We start from the raw sequence: 21031 nt of genomic DNA on the forward strand, positions 1-21031 counted from the left end.
ACTATACATAGAGAATCCTAAAGATGCTACCAGAAAACTACTAGAGCTAATCAATGAATTTGGTAGAGTAGCAGGATACAAAATTAATGCACAGAAGTCTCTTGCATTCCTATACCCTAATGATGAAAAATCTGAAAGAGAAATTAAGGAAATACTCCCATTTACCATTGCAACAAAAAGAATAAAATACCTAGGAATAAACCTACCTAAGAAGACAAAAGACCTGTATGCAGAAAACTACAAGACACTGTTGAAAGAAATTAAAGATGATACAAACAGATGGAGAGATATACCATGTTCTTGGATTGGAAGAATCAACATTGTGAAAATGACTATACTTCCCATAGCAATCTACAGATTCAATGCAATCCCTATGAAACTACCACTGGCATTTTTCACAGAACTAGAACAAAAAATTTCACAATTTGTATGGAAACACAGAAGACCCCGAATAGCCAAAGCAATCTTGAGAAAGAAAAACGGAGCTGGAGGAATCAGGCTCCCTGACTTCAGACTATACTACAAAGCTACAGTAATCAAGACAGTATGGTACTGGTACAAAAACAGAAATATAGATCAATGGAACAGGATAGAAAGCCCAGAGATAAACCCACAGACATATGGTCACCTTATCTTTGATAAAGGAGGCAAGAGTATACAGTGTAGAAAAGACCGCCTCTTCAATACGTGGTGCTGGGAAAACTGGACAGCTACATGTAAAAGAATGAAATTTGTAGAACACTTCCTCACAGCATACACAAAAATAAACTCAAAATGGATTAAAGACCTAAATGTAAGGCCAGACACTATAAAACTCTTAGAGGAAAACATAGGCAGAACACTCTGTGACATAAATCACAGCAAGATCCTTTTTGATCCACTTCCTAGAGAAATGGAAATAAAGACAAAAGTAAACAAATGGGACCTAATGAAACTTAAAAGGTTTTGCACAGCAAAGGAAACCATAAACAACATGAAAAGACAATCCTCAGAATGGAAGAAAATATTTGCAAACGAAGCAACTGACAAAGGATTAATCTCCAAAATGTACAAGCAGCTCATGCAGCTCAATACCAAAAAAACAAACAACCCAATCAAAAATGGGTGGAAGACCTAAATAGACATTTCTCCAAAGCAGATATACAGATTGCCAAGAAACACATGAAAAGATGCTCAACATCACTAATCATTAGAGAAATGCAAATCAAAACTACAGTGAGGTATCACGTCACACCGGTCAGAATGGCCATCACCCAAAAATCTAGAAACAATAAATGCTGGAGATGGTGTGGAGAAAAGGGAACCCTCTTGCACTGTTGGTGGGAATGTAAATTGATGCAGCTACTGTAGAGAACAGTATGGAGGTTCCTTAAAAAAGTAAAAATAGAACTACCATATGACCCAGCAACCCCACCACTGGGCATATACCCTGAGCAAACCATAATTCAAAAAGAGTCATGTACCACAATGTTCATTGCAGCTCTATTTACAATAGCCAGGACATGGAAGCAACCTACGTGTCCACTGACAAATGAATGGATAAAGAAGATGTGGTGCATATATACAAAGGAATATTACTCAGCCATAAAGAGAAACAAAATTGAGTTATTTGTAGTGAGTTGGATGGACCTAGAGTCTGTCATACAGAGTGAAGTAAGTCAGAAAGAGAAAAACAAATACTGTATGCTAACACATATATATGGAATCTAAAAAAAAAAAAAAAAATGGTTTTGATGAACGTAGGGGCAGGACAGGAATAAAGACACAGACATAGAGAATAGACTTGATGACACGGGAAGGGGGAAGGGCAAGCCGGGATGAAGTGAGAGAGTAGCATGGACATATATACAGTACCAAATGTAAAATAGATAGCTAGTGGGAAGCACTAGCTATTGTGCTAGTGGATTCTTAACCACCACGCCACCAGGGAAGCCCTACATATATACTTTTGAAACCCTCTAATATTCCCTTGATATTATTAGAGTGGTGACTGAGAATTAAGGCATTTACCTAGTGATATCTCAGTGGCAATGATAAAGTTAATTTTTTTAAAATTTGACTAAAGCTGTTTGATTAGAAAACTATAACTATTAACAAAGTTTCATATACAATAATTTTATAAAACTGCTTTTTGGTATCATGGAAAACTTATAAACAGCAAGAAGCTTATGTTATCTGGTCACAGTCATGACTAAAGAAAAAGTTTTAGTGTAATAAAGAAAGGTCACATTATGAATGATTATGCTTTCAAGTCCAGCTCCATACATGATACTCTTCTTATTGTGCATGCCACATCAAAAAGGGCATTTTGGCAACTTTCCTTTCTATCAAATATGTTGACTATCATTTGAGAGTAAACCCATTTTAATTATTTCAAGCCTCAGTAATCATCAACAAAACGAAGGCAGGTTTTTGCAAAAGAGTCACTAATTTAGAATTTCAAACACCAATTGCTCTCTCCACATCTCCTGCCCTCTGCCCAAAACCTAGAGTATGAAATTTGCTTTGTTTCTAGAGTTTCCTAAATAAAAATAATATAAGACGTTAATAAGTATAATCATATTAATATGATATGTCCCCTTTTGCATTCCCAGATCTCCACTGTTCAGGTCCCAGGAAGTTCCTTCATAACTTGGCAAAGCTTCAGAAGCAACTCACTACAGCCCCAGAGCTTCCCTTCACTATGCTAGCCCCTGAAAGAGAAGAAATGCATCATTTGCCAAGGCCAGGCTGGCTCAGGCTCTTGCTTCTGAGAGGCATGAAACTTGCAGCTGGCCCTTCCTCCTGCTCTCAGATGACAATGCCTCTGGTCTCTACTGGCCTTAGGAGAAGCTTTATCAAGTTTAATGTTAAAGGGGAAGCTGAACACACAGTTCCTCTATCTGCTCTCATGGGATGGGCAGACTCTTCTAACTACCACCCAGACGAAAAGCAAAGATACTGAGACATGCATAAGACAATCCAAGTAGTCACCATTTGCTGTTCCACAGAAATAATAAGATTTAACTCATGCTTTTATAAGCACATGTAAATAAATATATTTGTAAAAAATTAAACACATTAAATAGGCTATTTTAAATTCACTGTCTCAGGTCAATGGATCTAGCAACAGCAGTTGAAATTAAGTAACACCCTAACTTTGGCCTTTTGACCACCTGTTTTTCACTCTAAGTCCAAAAGATTGTTTCTGAATAGTGTTTTGATTCATATGATGTAAACATTCTTTTGGACACATGACTCATAAACTGGAATGGGTTAATAGATTGATCTCCTGTTTTTGATGAGACATTATACCCCAGTGTCTATGACTGATTTTCTAAAGCAGGCCACGGTATAGATGGCAGGAGAACAGTTAACAAAGAGTAACAGAGCTTACTCAGGGAGTACACTGCAAAATTTGTTTCTGAGTTGAAGAGCAAGAGGCAAATTAACATTCCTTGCAGAGTCTTTCTCACATGCAAATACATTCATCTCTCTCCCAGTTAGACTTTGTGGAAACAGATTTCAAAATTAATCTCAATTTGAATGCATCTCTATTTTCAGGGTGGCAAATATCACTAAAATTTTTTTCTTCTCTTTAAAAATATGAACCTTGAAGGCAGCTGGTTGTGAAAAACAAAATAACCAGGCCTTCTTCCCCATTGTAAAATCATTGGTTGCTCCCCAGAATCTACCAAAAAAAATCAGGATACATCTGTGGCAGGGTTCCCTGCCAGAAGTAGTCTAGGAGTCCCCACTGTGGTCTGACTTCACCTCCCAATCATTTTAGTTAGGATTTCTTTTTGGATTTTGATTCAAATTATAGGGCCATGTGTAAGAGCTGGTGAGTTAAGGAAAAACTCTGGAACTGCACTGGATCATCACAGGCACCAGCAGAGCTCGGGGTGAGAGGCACTGCCTCAGGCTTCACCCATTTGGTCAAGGTGCGCGCACGCGCGCACACACACACACACACACACAATCAGAGAACGGCATGAAAATAGACAAAACCCACCACTGTGTCACAGTTGTCATGATTTAAGGAAGAGTTCACAAAGAAATTTCCTTGAATCTCACCAAAATTTGGAGTAAAGGGTGACAGTGTGCTAAATCAATTTTCCTGCGACTTCTAAACATTTACCCTCCTGAATGGGGTCAAAGCGGAATCATCTCATAGTGGATATCTCTTCAATTAGTGATAGTGTTTTAAAAGTTCATGAAAAAAAATTACAATAGAAATACTCCCTGAATTGATCTATAGATTCAAGGTAATCCCTATTAAAATTCTGACTACCTTTTTTGCAGAAATGAGGAAAAAAAGACTTTAAAATTCATATGGAAAAGCAAGGGACCCCAAATAGTCAAAACAATCTTGAAAAAGAACAAAGGAGGAAGACTCACATTGCCTGATTTCAAAACTTACTACAGAGCTACAGTAATCAAAATAGTGTGGTATTGTAATAAGAATGTATATATAGAAGGAATAGAATTGAGAGTCAAGAAATAAACCCATATATCCCTGGTCAACTGATTTTTGACAAGGGTTCCAAGACCATTTAAAGTAGAAAGAATAGTTTTTTTCAACAGATGGTGATGGGACCCTGGATATCCGCATGTAAAAGAATGAAGGGGGATCCTTATCTCACACTACATATAAAAATTAACTCAAAATGAATCAAAGATTTAACTATAATAGCTAAACTATAAGACTCTTGGAAAGAAACACAGGTATAAATATATTTGACCTTGGATTGAGCAATGGTTCTTAGATATAATAATAAAGCATAAGCAACAGCGAAAACAAATTGATAAACTGGACTTCATCAAAGTTTTACAATTTTGTGTGTTCAAAGGATGTCAAGAAAGTGAAAAGAAAACCTACAAAAAGGGAGAAAATATTTTCAAATCATATATTTAATGAGAGTTTAGTACCCAGAATATATAAAGACCTTTTACAACTCAATAATAAAAATGCAAGAGCCCTATTAAAAAATATGCAAAAGATTTTAATAGATACCACCTACTTATGAAGACTGAAAACATAATCCAGAGAGCCACTGCAATGGCATGAAATAAACAATGTGGTTTATATGTAAGTCATCTAATGACTGCCAGGGTACACTGGGATCGCAAGAAATAAGATCAATATACCACTCTGAATTATACATATTAATGTCTACAATCTATCTGCCAGAATGGCAGAGATTATGCTTATTTGTTTTAAATTAAACTTTTTGACATTCATTCTTCCTAGAAAGTGTATTCTTTTTAAATAATGCTGAAGGATTGACTTTTCCTTTACAATTATGGATCAGAAAATACAGAAAAAAACACACCTGTTTGCCAGAAGGTAATATTATAAAAATTACCCAGGGAAACTGATGTTGTTTCCCTGAATAATTTCCATGTCAATAATTTACATATGTCAAGTTACATACATCAACTTTTTTTTTTTTTAATATTAGTCAGCATTTAAAAATATTTTTTTAAATTAATTAATTTATTTGTCTGCATCGGGTCTTAGTTGCGGCACGTGAGATCTTCGTTGCCACGTGTGGGATCTTCGTTGTGGCACGCGAGGATCTTTATTTGCGGCATGCAGGAATCTTCCCATTGCACCATGTGGGATCTAGTTCCCTGACCAGGGACTGACCCAAGGCCCCCTGCATCAGGAGGTTGGAGTCTTAGCCACTGGACCACCAGGCAAGACCCTACATACGTCAAAAGGACCCTATGACTGACTTCCACAGATCATCTGAATGACATACACTATATTTATAGATTCAGTAATAAAACTCCTAAGAAAAAGACAGCTTACATGTCATATCCAAAAAAGGTCTAAAGAACTAAATGTCTGCAAAGCACTAAACTAGCCACTATGGGTGAGTTAAATGCTTAAGGGCTGTAACCTCCTAAGACTATTTACAGACCAGTTGGGTTTGAGGTATGAACTCATTGGCATTGACACATCTATATTTTGCTGTTTAGAGACATTTCAACATGGCAGGCAAAGCATCAGAAAACTGGGTTTTTGTCATAGTATACTTTTCCTTTTTGAAGATTAATATGCTTATATGTAGGTCACTTGACAACGCAGTTTCATTTTCTCATTTATAAAATGAGTTGTACTATTTTGGAAGAGTAACTGTCTTGCTTAAGAGGGGGACAAAGATATACATTTAGAGGGTAGGCAAATAAACACTGGTCAAACCTGTAATTCAGGTAATAATACTGGAAAGAATACTAATAAGGAGCTCTGAGACTACTGTAAAACTAAAGGAAGAACATGTCTTTGGCAATTTATGATACAAATAAATGTTCTTGTTGCCAAATACTTAAATCAGTTCTAAAATATAAAATCTACTTATACTTAAAAGTCATTTCCTATGGAAAACGAATAAGAGTGGAGTAAGTTAATAGTTCTCTCACTTTATTCACTTTTATGATTTTTTTCTTTCTTCCTGATGCCCTCCCTTGACTAACAATTATACACAAGGATACTTAAAATTCTCAGTAGTAATGAATGTTCCATTTTGTTGGTCTGGCAAGTGCCATAAATATTCTATTTTAAGTCTAGACTACTTTGGATTCATTAAATCCAAAAATCAATAGGTTTACTAGGAACAGAGAATGGAAACACTGTCCTTGAAATAAACATGCTGTATTTTTCCCAAAGAGCAGAAAAGTTTATCAGGAGGCCACAGTCAAATTGTAATAAAAAATTATAAGCCTTCTTTCATTAACTTGAGTTTCTTGATCTCCTGCCACATATTTCAATCCCACCCCATTCACTATGGATTTGTTCCGCCAGAGATCCTTCCAACATCTGGTTTACAATAATTCATGTTTTTACTAATTTTGAATGCTAAAAGAAAAAAAAGCCCAAAAAACCCAGGGTATGAAACAATTAGGCCTTCCTTCCCCCTTTCCTTCCTCCTATCTTTCTCATAAATTGATCATTACAGCATCCTGTGAAACAGCCAGCCCTGAGTTGAGAGCTGCAATGTTTTTAGCCTTGAGGAAGCTGTAAAATGAAGTACTCTGGTGAGTGCTGATAGAAGAATAGAATCCTTTTAGCACAGATTTAAGGAAGATTACAAAGGGTAAAAAAATCCACTCATTTTGAAACAGCAAATTGACAAAGCAAAGCCGAGATGAACAATAGTAGAGATGAAGGAATTCTGCTTTTTTGAAGGGTTAAAAGATGATTAAGACAGAATATGGACATTGAAAAGAGGCATAATTTCCTTAAATTAATGATTCTATCATTTGCTGAATAACACAAAAAAATTGTCCTAAACAGCTATTTTAAACGAGGAAGGGATTCTTTCCCCCTCTACAAACACCTTACGCCTTTCTTTACAGAAAACTTCATAATTTGTATGCAAATACATTTTTTTAAAAAAGGAAAACACTAAGTAATAAATGATGTGCCTGGGAACTTGCACATAATATAATTCAAACTGAACTGAAAAATTATCATAAAAGAATAAACAGCAAGCTTTTATAAAACTAATAGAGTAGTTTTGATAATTCATACTTATTGGTGAAGCAAAGCAAATAAATAGCCTCAGACTCTGGTTGATGGAAGAGTCAAACCAGACAACATATTTAATAAATCAAGTGTCAAAGTATATGAATTGGGCAGAAAGCCAAATAGCAGAGTGTCATGGATATGATACAGTACAATATTGTAAAATGTTATTAATTACAGTCCTGAGAACTCTGCTTTATTCTTTATTTTGATACCTTTGCCAACGCACCCATTTTGTTGGCTTGATCAATCATAGCTTTAGAGAATGCTGTGGCCGAGGAAAGAGATTTGTTTTGTGTAGCACTAGCTATGCTGGGTGCTAAGGAAGGAGCTCAGGGTGGGTCTTTAGGGTTATGGAGGAAACCATCTGATCCACCTAAGTTAAGGAGCGTCTACTTTGCAGCCTAGGGATTTGCTTCAACCTAGGCTCTGATGACTAATGCTACAGAGTACCAGGTCCTCTGCTGGATCCCAAGGATACAGACATGACCAAGACATGTCCTGGAAGATCTCACAGGATTGGGGGCTGGTGGACACGTCAATAAACAATTAAATACAAAGTAGAGTACGGTATTAGAGGTGGATACATGGTGCTTTAGACACTGAGGTTTAGTAGAAGAAAATTCTACTGAATTGAGAGTAGGAAAGTGGGTAGCAGAGAGAGTATGAATTTCGGACTCATGCAGACCTTGGCTCCAATTCCACTTTCATCACTTTACTATCTGTTAAGGGCAAGTTAGTTGGAGGTGCTGTCACTGAATTCACCAGTGTTGTCACTAGCGCATTTGTTGCATTTGTGTGAATGATAAGAAAGCTCCGCTTCACGTGGATGTGGCCCCGTACCAGAGCGCTTGGCTTCGTCAGTGGGATGTGGAATGCATGTCAGTCTACGCTTTTTCCCTAAACCACCTGCCACATCTATATGTGGTGGCCCTGAACCTCAACAAGCGTGAACTTTCATAAAGAACTCAGGCCAGCAACATCATCAGTAAGAGATTCTCATCAGTTCGCTATATAACTGTCACTCAAACACCAGCTCTTCCCTCTGGTTCCCTATGCAAATTAGTCAAGGGCTTATGGGAGTGTGGACATTTCAGGTGAGTATTGAAGGATGCTGCTTTTCAAGCAAGGAAGAACCATGTGCAGGTTGTATTTTCATTTTAGCAGGGAACTCAGCCCTGAAGAGGAAGAAGTTGGGTAGGAGGGGACCAAGGTAAGGCAAGAGGCGGGATGACTAGTTGAGAGTCCAGTGAAACTCATGTGAGAGGATGAGGATCTGAGCTAACAACGTGGATTTACAGAGCAGGGATTCCACATGAATATAGGAGGTAGAATATATAGGATTTCAGATTGATAAGCAATCATGGGTGGAGGAGAGGAAGGCATCATGGATATGTATAGGACAACTGGGAGAACCCATAACTGAGATTGTAAAATGGGTCAATTTCACGAGGGACACAATGATTTCTTCCTTACGCACATAGTTTGGAGTTTGAGAAACGGGTGAAATATAGGCATACCTCGGAGACACTGCAGGCTCGGTTCCAGACCACTGCGATAAAGCAAATATCTCAACAAAGCAAGTCACATGAATTTTTTGGTTTCCCAGTGCATGTAAAAGTTACGTTTACCCTATACTGTAGTCTATTAACTGCGCAATAGCATTACGTCTAAAAAAACGATGAACATACCTTAATTAAAAAATATTTTATTGCTAAAAAATGCTAACCATCATCTGAGCCTTCAGTAAGTCACTGTATTTTTGCAATAGTAACATCAAAGATCACTCATCACGGATCACCATCACAAATGTAATAATAATGAAATAGGTTGAGATATCACAATAATTACCAACATGTGACACAGAGACATGACGTGAAAAAATGCTGTTGGAAAATGGTGCTGACAGACTCACTCGACACAGGGTTGCCACATACCTTCCATCTGTGAAAAATGCAATATCTGCAAAGCGCAATAAACGAGGTATGCCTGTATTCCGAGTCTGGAATATGTCACTGGGACTCAGCAGACAGGTTGTTGTTATGGATGTGGGATTTACTGGAGTTAACAGTACAGCAGCATAAACAGATGGTTTTCTTAGGAAAGCACAGTGGGTGAGAACGGTCAGGGCTGGAACTCATGGGCCTGATAAATTCTAGGCTTTAGTCAGTCACACTTTACTGTTCTCACAAATTTGATGCCAGTTCCCACTTTCACCCTTTTCTTTCTGGTGTGACTAGCTTCTTCCTCATTTTCATCCATAATAGAGAATTCTACCCTCGTGGGAGCATAAACTACATGAAGCAGATAAACCTATGTCACGAAAGATACTAGCAGTTCCTCAGGACTGGTGAAAACCCTTCATCTCCAGAGCAACTATTACCCTTATTTAACAAAACTATTGTATTTCTCTCCAGATGGTTTACTGTATTAAACATCTTCTAACTGCCTGCATTTATAAGCACAAACTTTTATATAAACAACATGCATTTGTAGGTTCTTTTGGATCTTCTCCCTTTCCCAGCGGCTCTGAATTTTAGTATGCTTCTTACTTACACTGAACTGACTCCAAATCTAAAATTTGATTACACACAGAAAAGGCAGATGCATGCAAATCAGACTAATGACAAAGCATTTAATTAGAAACTATTAAATGTACAAGACATACACTGGAAGAAATCTGTGCAGATTCTATTTGGAAAGGAAGCTAAAAACCAACCTCTATTATGGAAAATTTCAAGCGTATATAAAAGTAAAGAGAATACTACAAAGAACTCCCACTCAGCTTAAACAATTAGAACTCACAGCCCATCTTGTTTCATCCATGGTCCTACTTTAAAAGTAAGTTATGTTTAAATGCTCCTTCAAATGAAGAACATTTCTATAAGACAGCTAAGCTTAACCCAGAAAAGCCGTTCTCCCCAGGGAGCTCTCTTCTTTGGCTTTGGTGTTAGGACCTCAAATGGTACACAGCTCTATTTAATGGAAGTTCATTAATGCAAGCTTCTCTTCCCACAGGAAACAGCTATTTAAAAATGGAGGCAAGAAAGATTTTTTAAATGATTATCTTTCAGGATTCGGTGTTCGGTATACTCAGAATGACAAAACTATTTTTTAAAATGACATGCTCTTAATCCTACTTAACAGTTTTTTTGTTAAAGAAAAAAATTCCATGATTCTACGGAATATTCTCCCTGCCACTGAGATTTGAAGTTTAGTGTGTGGTTCTATTCTTGGGCATTTTGCAACACTCAAGACAGCTGAATCACCATCTGTTCTGTGGAACTGTGACTTATTAGTGGTCACTGCTTTCAGTAGTATTTTGCTGAATGAAAACGTCTGGTAATTTAATTAGAAAGAGTCAACCATAATTACTGGCTGAGAGTGGAATATTCTAGTCCTTTGCAATGGCTTATTCCTCTATAGTTTGGTATTACTGGCAACACCTCAGTTGAAGTTGCTTATGAAAATAAGCTTGATAAGATGGCTATAAGTCCAAAATACATTCATCTAGAAGATTTGAGCTTCAGTTCATTAAGAACGTGATTTTTCTTTGATTTTGTCCCTTCTACAACTTATTGGAGGACTTTCTTATACTTATTTAATATACAGTATTTTAAAGGTTCCTTACACATGTCTATCCTAATATATAACAAGAATATTCGTTTCTTAAAGAAAGGATCCTGTGTGTTAATACACAACACTGAACAGACCATTATCCCCTGATAAGTGCCAAATACTTGGTAGTAATACAAACAACATTTGCAAGGTATTACTAAGCTAGAAAAAAAAAAGAGTAGAACGGCACTGGTATGAAATGTAAAAATCGAGCCAAGCCGTGTTTTGGGCACTTCAAAGCAGGAATTCCTGCAACCGGTACACCATCTACAACATCCTGGGTGTTCTGTTTTCAGATAACCTGCATCTGTTTAAACCAAATTAAGCATCTATTTCCAACCCAATTAACAAAGAACAGGACTCATTATGAGAGGGATCCACCACACACATATTGCTTATTTACAGACGGTTTATGCACCACATCGCCCGGATTCATACATCTGCTTTATGTTGAAAGATGAACTAGGGTAATTGCACCTAAGTACTTTTGTGAGGTAAAGTTAAACAAATATGGGCATCTTGGGGGTTTGTGGAGAATAACGTTATGTGATACTTTACTCCCTTTCCAAGAAAAACAGAAAAGGGAGAACTTACTCATACGAAATATTAAAGATGTCATTAGGAAAACTATGGCCATAGGAGACAGTGGGCACACAAGGTCGGTTTCCTGGTTTTGATAATGCATGATGTTACGTAAAATGTTACTACTGAGGAAGGTGGGTGATGTCTACCTTGGACTACTCTGTATTATTTTTCCAACTTCTTATGAGTGTATGATTATTTTAAAAGTTTAATGAAAGATAGTGGGCATATAGTTAATTAAGTTTAAACAACAACGTGGCCCAGAGAACACTCATGGCTATGCAGGGGGCGGGGCGTGCATCAAAGAAAGATGCGTTACTGAATATAACAATAACCTCAAAGTCAAAAGTCAGAGTTTTGTGGTTTTGCTGTGCTCCTTGGGATATGCGTGACATAGGCAAGTTTCTTAAATTGTAAGTTTGGGCTCCTTCATCTGAAAAATGAGGATATCATGGCACTCATAAGATTATGATAATAAAGAATTAAGACATGAAGGGTTGTTTCTGTTAAACTGTAAAGTACCAAAGCATCATAAGGTGATATTTATAAGACTGACTAAATTAGAAAACTGTTGACAAGTAAAATCCAACAAGTGGCTCATTATCACACAAATAGACCAAAGTCAAATTACATCCCCCTCGGCTTTTGTCAGTAGGCAGTTAAGACCTGATGCAATTGCTAAGATGAGAGCAACTTCCACTCCCCAAGAGTTTCACTGTAGAAGGGAATCTGCTCTTTTTCCTTCCACATATTAAAACATTGATGATTCCTGATGAAGATGAACTCATTTCCCTGATTTTCTCCTACAGGAGGAAAATATGTTTAATACGCACAGCACCAAAAAAAAACAGCTCACTCACCAACTTCATCCTGAATTTCCTCGGCCACAGCTGGAACATTGTAGAGCAGGGAGAGAGACTGGTTCATGCGCTCGTAAATCACGCGGAGGTGTGTCATAACCTGCAGCAAAGGATGATAGCTCCAGGTAAACCATCTTTGGAGTAAGGAAGAGTTATTTTCCTTACCAAGCACCGCAGACAGATACAAACTTCCCAAATAAAACTGACAAAATGCTGTTGGAACTTTGAACCTGAAAGGGCATCTTTATTTTTCTTGTTCCCTCATTTTTTGTTCTCTAACTTTGGAGCTGCTTTAAACTTTCCATTATATTATATGCTTGTAACCATAAAATATAAAGCCAATTGAAAAGACCATTTCTGCCCAATTCTGATTCCTAATATTGAGATTCCTAAATAAGCTCTGATGCTCCATATATATATGTCTTTGCAAAGTTTCCAATAGATGGGATCATATGGATATTTCACATGAAATATAGATATTTCATGATAGATATTTCAAAAAATTCTTCTGTTTAAGGAAATGTAAAATTTCAGATTTCCAGAGGTAGATCCCAGTTGTCAAGTTTTGAAAATGGCAGAGTATAAAACTTATCACTACCAAGCTTCATTTAGTCTCACATTATCTCCAAGCATTACAGTAGAAATGGAGTTTATGATTGTCTTCTATAATTTAGTTGAACCAAATTTTAGCGGTTTTGGTTTATACAATTTTGTTTTCATTTTAGTCATCAGAGTTTGATGGTTCCTTAAGAATCAGTAGCAGTAGACACTCAAGATTTTTATATTCTTTGTTATTTTCATAACTCAGAAAGTGCCAAACCACATGTTGCCCTAGGACAAGCCTTTAGAATTTACCAGGTATTAAAGAACTCTTGCTATAGAGGTCCAACACCCATGGCTATTCTGGGAATACCTAAAGATCCAACTCAAAGGGCAAGAACACTGAATTGTCCAAGTTGCATGATAACCACATTCTGTGCTTACCTGGGACCGGATCTGAGCAGCTTTCTTTGGATCCACCATGCGAACATGTTCAAAATGCTTTAAGGTATGCTGTCTATCTTTCTGTTCGGCACGGACATACTTCTTTAGCATGTTGAACACATGACGAGGCTGTAGGGGAAAAAAAAAGTTCAGGTTTGTCCAAAATATTGCTTCTTCCAATGGCTTTGGGTCAGAGGTCCCGCTAATTCATTCATGATGTGAAAGCACTGTGAGTCACGTTTTTGCAATTCTCCATTCCCTTCTTACTAGGTAATTCTTACTTGATTGGTCACTTTTCAATTCTGTAACAGCATTTAGCACTTGACACATATGATGATGGTTATCCTTGTTAACATTTTCTTTTAAAATAGTGCCTTCTGCTATTGAAGGAGAGTTGATTTTGGATCTGTCAGATTTAAGTTAGGTACTTTCCATTTTCCCACCCAAATATACAGGGGCATATGAGACTACAATTCTATCTGCACAGTCTTAATTGTTGTCTCAGCAGTAACTGTTGCACAAATAATCCCACCATCAGTAGCATGTAATGATCAAAATGAGAAAAATAATAGATAACCACTACTAATTTGCAGGCCAAGAAATAGCTGATAAGCTCTAAGAGACATCATATTTTTCTGGGAGAAAGGCCAATGTACTATTTTACTTTGGAGTTTAATTAAATCCTTTCCACGCCGTCAGATTCTAATTCTTTCAGTAACAATTAAGTTTCTTCTTAAGTGTTTCTATTCTTTTTCTAATTGATTCCATTTCATTTTTATTCCAGTCTTACTTGAAAGCATTCATCCTCATAAAAAAAAGGGACAAGGTCTGCTTTCTCTATCTTTAACAATTCTCTTGCTACATGCATTCTACTATGTGATTTTTTAAAATGATTTCCAAAGATACACGTTTCTTCTTCATTAAAACAAACAAAGAAAAATTACCTATGCAAGTTCATATCAGAAATAGAATTTTGGCCATTTGTGTCTATCTAGTTATTATTAACCTGTGAGTCATGGGCACCTTGAAAACCAGTTGGAAGGTAGAGAATTTATTCACAGAGATGGTGTGTGTGTTTTCCAATACTTTATGGAACGTGTCTCCCCTTCTCCTGTTGCTTAACTTAGGGCCACCTCCCTGACATGCCAGGTAGAGGTGGTACCCTTTCTCTGTGCTCCCATGAAATGCTATGCAAACCCCCATTATTGCATTTCTGACTGCTCTCTTCAACTGTGAGATTCTTAAGGGCTAGATTTTGTCTTTCTTTATCAGGAATCACACAATATACAGTGCCTGACTCAGAGAGGGTGCTCTGTACTATACCTTCCACGGGCCACATTCCTATACTTAAGAAAAACAAACAAAGAAATACAATGAAAAGAAAGTAAGCCTGAGTTCATCTGCCTTATTTATTTCTTTTATCATCTGCCTTATTTATTTCTTTTATCCTTTTATCCTAATGTGCTTCTCCATAATCTCCAAAATAGGCAGACATCACAGCTTGAAACAGTTTTGGGCAGCACATCATTACAATTTTCATTGGTACTCTGAAATCTGATTGACCCTACAAATCAGGGAATGGCCTTTTAAATCTGAAAAGGTGAAAAGTAGTAAAAGAGATAAAAACTGACAAACTTCATCGATAATATACATATTTAAAAGACAATAGGTTTTAAATATATATATTTAAAAAGCTGATTTTGCGGTCAGAAATCAAAGGCCGAGTATTGTTGAATGCAATGGATATTTTATATGCAGGACTGTGCAATCAGGATATTACATACATGCTTGTTCCTTATTCAACACCAAGTCCTAAAAAAGTCCCTCTAGTTCTACTGCAATTATGCTTCCAAAATCGGAGACTGCAACTAATTGCATTCATCAAAGGTGTCCCAGCCGACTGGCTGAATGTGCTTTCTCAGGTGCTCTATTTCATTTCTTTCCTCTTGAAAAGGCTTTGTTGTTTTAAAAAAAATGGAATTTTTTTTCTTTAAGAGCTCAAATAAGAAACAATACTTCAATTGAACATAAAGATTGTTATTCATCATAACTTTCTTTTCTTCTTTTTCTTTTTTTTTTTTTTTTTGTAGTTAGTCACCTATAAATGTTTCTACAAGGCATGTTGTCCTCAGAGGACCGTCACCTCCAAGCATGGGCACTAGGATATAACTGCTCCAAACTGGCCTTGGCACTGCTGCTCTAAGCTGAATTCTGCCAACTGACACTTGGGTCTCGCCCCACCGCTTTTTTCCACTATCACCACAAACAGTATCGATTCCCACTTGCTATTATTAATGTTAACATTAATTTAAAAATAAACACGAGTCACAAAATAGCTAAGCCTCATCTTCCTCATCTGTACCATTCAGATAATGATCTTTCATACGGTGTATGTGGGAATTAAAAATGTTGTGTGTTAGTTTCCCACACAATGCTGCATCCACAGCTGCTACTCAGTACACGCTTATTTCTTCTACTCAGTCCCTACCTCCATCCCCTCCCCCTTTCCCTTTCTTCTAAGCAATAACAGTTCAGCACTTATTGACTGCTTATATGAATGAGACGGTGTTTCAAGTGCTTTATTCATAGTAACTCATTAAATCTTCCTATCAACCCTGTGACAGAGGTACAGCTGCTTGCCCCACTACATTGATGAAGCGAACAAGGCACAAAGGAGGTTTAGGACTATGAAGCTGGTTCCATTTAGTTACAGAGCTAGTCAGGGGTACAGCAAGAACAGGTAGCTCAACACTGGCTCCGCAGCCCGTTCTCCTGATCACTATGTGATCCTGCCTTCCAAGGAAACTCTAAAATGGACCACACCAAAGACATGTTCCACAAAGTAACCTATAGAACTGGAAACTGAAAGAAATCGCTGAATAGTTAGAAATGAGAGCCTGTTCTAGAAGTCCTTGAATGTATTTCTAGTTTTTATAAGCTCAGAAAATATTATTTTGGGATACGCTCATATCCGCTCTTTTAATTGTGCTGAAAATCATCCAGATTTGTTCAATCTTGGAAATACTGTCCTTGGTTTTTGGCAGTCCGCTGTGCTTTAGCTAATGCCTCGGATGTAGGGAGGAGAAATAGCAAGATAGGAAGGTCCTCTGTCAATCTGTTGAGGATTACTGGAAAAAGATTATAGGTATTAATAAAAAGTTAGGCTTTTGTGACATTCATGGATTCTAGTTCTAAATCCATCCTTATCTTCTACTAAGATGGATAATTAAATGCTGAATGTGTTCGCATGTTGACAATTGCTTATCTCCTTTAATACCGACATTATATGTTTCAGAAGTATATTCAGAAATATATTCCAAACTTTCCCCCCCCAAATCCCTAGAGCTTGACAATGAAAGAGTAGCACACCGGGCTCCCGTGATGGCCCAGGCCTCTCTCTGCTGGGGAACAAAGCTCCTGTAGGATAATGAGCCCTAAGAGCCCAGTGTAAGCCATGACCTCATCACTGTTTATGTGAGCTCAGATACACACTGCGTGTGCATCTATACATACACCAGCCTTTCCTTCCCGCTGCCTACACCTCAGGACGAGAATTCAGGAAAACATTAAGAAAGACACTCTGACGTCCCTCATTAAATGAATTACAAGGTTCTGTTTGGTTGATTTATTCACGTAAACATATTTGTAAGGATCGTGCTTAGAAATGAAAAATATAAAAATCAGATTAGTTTTTATGTTGGAGTAGTCAGATAAATCATCTCAAATAAAATGGCAGACGATACCTCATAAACAAATGCTATTTTAGTTAAGAAAGAAAAATAGATAACGTTCCTTTGTACTTTTGTATATTCATTTGCTTTAGTTTAAAAAAAAAAAAAGAGTTCTGCCTTTGGCATGTGATTCATGCGTGTTTCATTCAAATACAGAAATAACTGCCTTTACAATTTTTAGCCAGAACGCAGAATTTCCAAGGCTTAAAACTATTTCTAGAGCTATTTCACGTATCACAGAATAACAGGGAACCTCCATTGTTTCGGGATTTTTATTTCATTATGTTAGGACAAAGATGGATTTCTTAAAATTTTAATTAAAAACTCAGAACATTCATATGGAAATGATAGGAAAAAATACCTGGTATCTCTATAGAAATATATTCTCTTAAAGTAACTGCTATTCTATCGTCATGATCCTTACATTTAAGACAGGATTATTCAGGTGATTAGAAAAACAAGCTTAAGAATTCAGAGGCTCATTGTAAGGATATTGACGGTAAGCAGAGATTAGGAAACATTTTAACCTCTATGCATATAATTTCAACCTTTCTCAAGTCTTTAACATCTTCTGTAACTAGTAATAACATTTTTTTCTGCCAAATACCCCTCATTTCACAATATTCTATGCGTTAATACTGAAATATGGTTATATTGCCATTGAATGGCTAATCTTATTATATAGCAAAGAACAGAGATAATAAAAGGAAAAGATCTGCCCAAGGGGGACTAATTATATCCAATCCTTTTTTTATTGTCATTATTGTTTCTGAGTGTTTAGCCCATAATTACAAGTACCTATTTGCATCAGATGTAGCACTTTTCAGTACACATTAAATTCACTTCACAATCACACTGCATTAAAAAAAAATTATTTCAAAAAGAAATTTCGTAAAGGATTAAGAGTAGGCCCTTCTAAAATGTATTATACTTAACCTGAAAATAGAAGATTTACATTTTGGAACATTAACCATTTCCCTCTCTTGGAACAAGAGTGTAACATATCGCTAGCTCCTGGCTCAGTTCCTGGCATAATTTGGTTGTCAAAAAATGTTAATTAAATTAATGAATAACCTAGAGCTAAATATAACTTGCACAAGTAGTTCCAGTGGCAAAATACATCCTTCACGGCAACTGAGTTGAAAATAACCATCTCTCAACCAAGAAGAGATGCATTCCCAATTTTCTGGTACATATTGATCTATCCACCCAGTGTGTTGGGGTCCTTTAGGGAGCTGTTTTAATGGGGAACTCTTCCCAGAAAATATTTCATAGGCTCTACAGAATGTTCAAACCCCAGTGTCCACAAGATTCATATCCTTAATTTCAAAAGATGTTACAGTTTGTCTTCTTGTGGCTTGGGTTTTGATGTCAGGCTGATGCATGGAATTTTGAAAGAAATTTCACAGCCTTTCCCTCTAATAGGTAACTTTAAGAAATTAATGTTCCCACTTCTCAGATGTATTGTCTTTTTCACTTGGTTCTTTTATGCAATTTCATAAATTTGGTGTCCATGGACTTTGGATCAATCAGACACATTTGACTGACTCAATGCCAATCACGTCTGAGTGGGTAGCTTTCTATTCCACAGTTCACTTGGAACTGTGGTATATTAAAACACGATTGTTCAGCTCCACTGTGCCTCTTTGCAGCGTTATGCTTGATGTAGAAATCTGGCATCTTATCATAACAGACACTTGTGCCTGAAACCATCTCCTGATGGGAGGGAATGATCTGTCAAGAGTCTTTAAAAGCCCTAAGCATAATCTTGTCAAGAAGAAGGAAGTAAATGAGTCACTTTATGGGGAAGCACCCTAACCTTTCTAGTTCACAAGGGACGTATTCAGAAAACCCTTTCCTGAAGCATTAAATTGCACCCTAGTGGTTTCCAACCCTGTGACTGGGGAAGTTAATCACCTACCAAGAAAATGCAATTCCCTCCTGTTTTCATAAGTAGGTTCAGGGCCATTATTTTCACAGTTCTACATCTTGGATTCTGAGATATCTTGAGCACATAAATGTACAATGTACAGAATCTCTGTGTGCAGGTTTAAAAAACTCCCTTAAGAGAGTTAAACCTCTTTCGGCTTGAGATGGTCTCTTGGATGGGTTTATTTTGCCACGGTAGACCTTCCTCAGCATTTCACATGCACTCTCACTGTGGCAAGAAAAATCTCAAAAAAAAAAAATACCATTTGGGGAAGCTTCCATGGGAACCTTTGATCACAAAGGTTTAAAGCTAGGAGTTGAGCTAAATTTTTAAAGTCCACTGCAAAATTCATGCATATTCCTTTCTTCAGAAGAGCACATAAATGATTTTTGTGATAGTTTGACATGAGTGTAAGAAGGCAAATGACAATTCTATGTCAGGTTGAACACAGAAGTCTTGAAGAAGCCACAGAGGACGTGGGAGTGGATTCTCACGCCCGGCTCCATTCAGTGTTCCTCAGTTTTGGTAATATGGAGGCATTAGACGCATCCCTTCCCAGCATATCCAGATTACCATTTGGCTCTGGCTTGTGCTGTGACACAGCACAGCAGTACACAGGCAAAGCCATCTCCCATCCCATCCCTCCTCCACAAGGAGGCAGATGACTTCCTAATAGGGACCAGGCACCAAAGCCTCCATATCGTCTGTCCTAACAATCGTTCTCTTCTCAGGGAGGAACATATCTTTCTACTTCACAGTCTCATCTCAACCTTCGATTAATCCTTTTGTTTTTCTAATCATGGCTAACAAAAAGCTAGACAATGTTAATTACAAAAAAAAAAAAAAAAAAGTAGAATGATTAACCCCAATTTGCAAATAGAGGAGGAAGAATCCTTCTCATTAAGTCACTTGTTCCAAGTTATAAGATGGCAAACTTGGGAATTAAAAATAGGTGTGTAGGGCTTCCCTGGTGGCGCAGTGGTTGAGAATCTGCCTGCCAATGCAGGGGATGCGGGTTCGAGCCCTGGTCTGGGAAGATCCCACATGCCGCAGAGCAACTAGGCCCATGTGCCACAACTACTGAGCCTGCGTGTCTGGAGCCTGTGCTCCGCAACAAGAGAGGCCGCGATAGTGAGAGGCCCGTGCACCGTGATGAAGAGTGGCCCCCGGCTTGTCACAACTAGAGAAAGCCCTCGCACAGAAACGAACACCCAACACAGCCAAAAGTAAATAATTCCCACTTTAAAAAAAAAAAAAAAATGTGTTTATACTGTACTATAAAATATGGAAAATAAGGGTGGTTTTCATCCTGTCGCTCACAAATTAGGGACCTTTGGACAGTTTGTCAAATCTGGTAGGTTTTAGTTTGTTTCTGGGATATTTTGCTAGTTCTCAGCAATAATTTATTTTGGTTACCGTGACATAAGAAATACATGTTTGGTCTCTGCCCCCAGTTCCTGACACAGAGCTCCTAAAACTCTTATAAAATTTGGTGGCAGGAGCATCTTTTGTCATAATATTTGGTCTTAGTCCTTGGTTCCAGACACAAGAGAACCAACCGAATGATTAGAGGGTTGGAGCTTTCAGCCCCGTTTTCTGATCTCCAGGGAAGGGAGAGGGGCTGGAGACTGAGTTGAATCACCAATAGCCAATGATTTAATCCTTCATGGCTACTTAATGGAACCTTCCCAAGAAAACCCCTAAGCAATGGAATTCAGAGAGCTTTCCAGCTGGAGAACACATTGGGATGCCAGAAGGGTACCATGGCTGGAGAGGGCATGCAAGCTGCACACCCCTTCCCCCATACCGTGCC

The 21031-nt window shown here is 37.6% G+C and overlaps 1 protein-coding gene across 6 annotated transcripts in view; it reads right to left on the minus strand.

The window, feature by feature from the left end:
- Positions 1-21031, minus strand: part of LOC118894510 (amyloid beta precursor protein) — a 274401-nt gene that overhangs the window by 53240 nt on the left and 200130 nt on the right. For all 6 annotated transcript variants that reach the window (XR_005019715.1, XM_036850818.1, XM_036850816.1 and 3 more), the window contains 2 exons: positions 13558-13686; positions 12574-12673 (listed from right to left, as the gene is read on the minus strand). Coding sequence is in view for 5 of the 6 variants with exons in the window: in XM_036850818.1 (XP_036706713.1) it covers positions 12574-12673; positions 13558-13686 (229 nt within the window). In the remaining variant the exon portion in view is untranslated. The remainder of the gene's footprint in view (positions 1-12573; positions 12674-13557; positions 13687-21031) is intronic.

The sequence above is a fragment of the Balaenoptera musculus genome, chromosome 4, assembly GCF_009873245.2.
Source record: "Balaenoptera musculus isolate JJ_BM4_2016_0621 chromosome 4, mBalMus1.pri.v3, whole genome shotgun sequence".
Taxonomy (NCBI): Eukaryota; Metazoa; Chordata; class Mammalia; order Artiodactyla; family Balaenopteridae; genus Balaenoptera; species Balaenoptera musculus.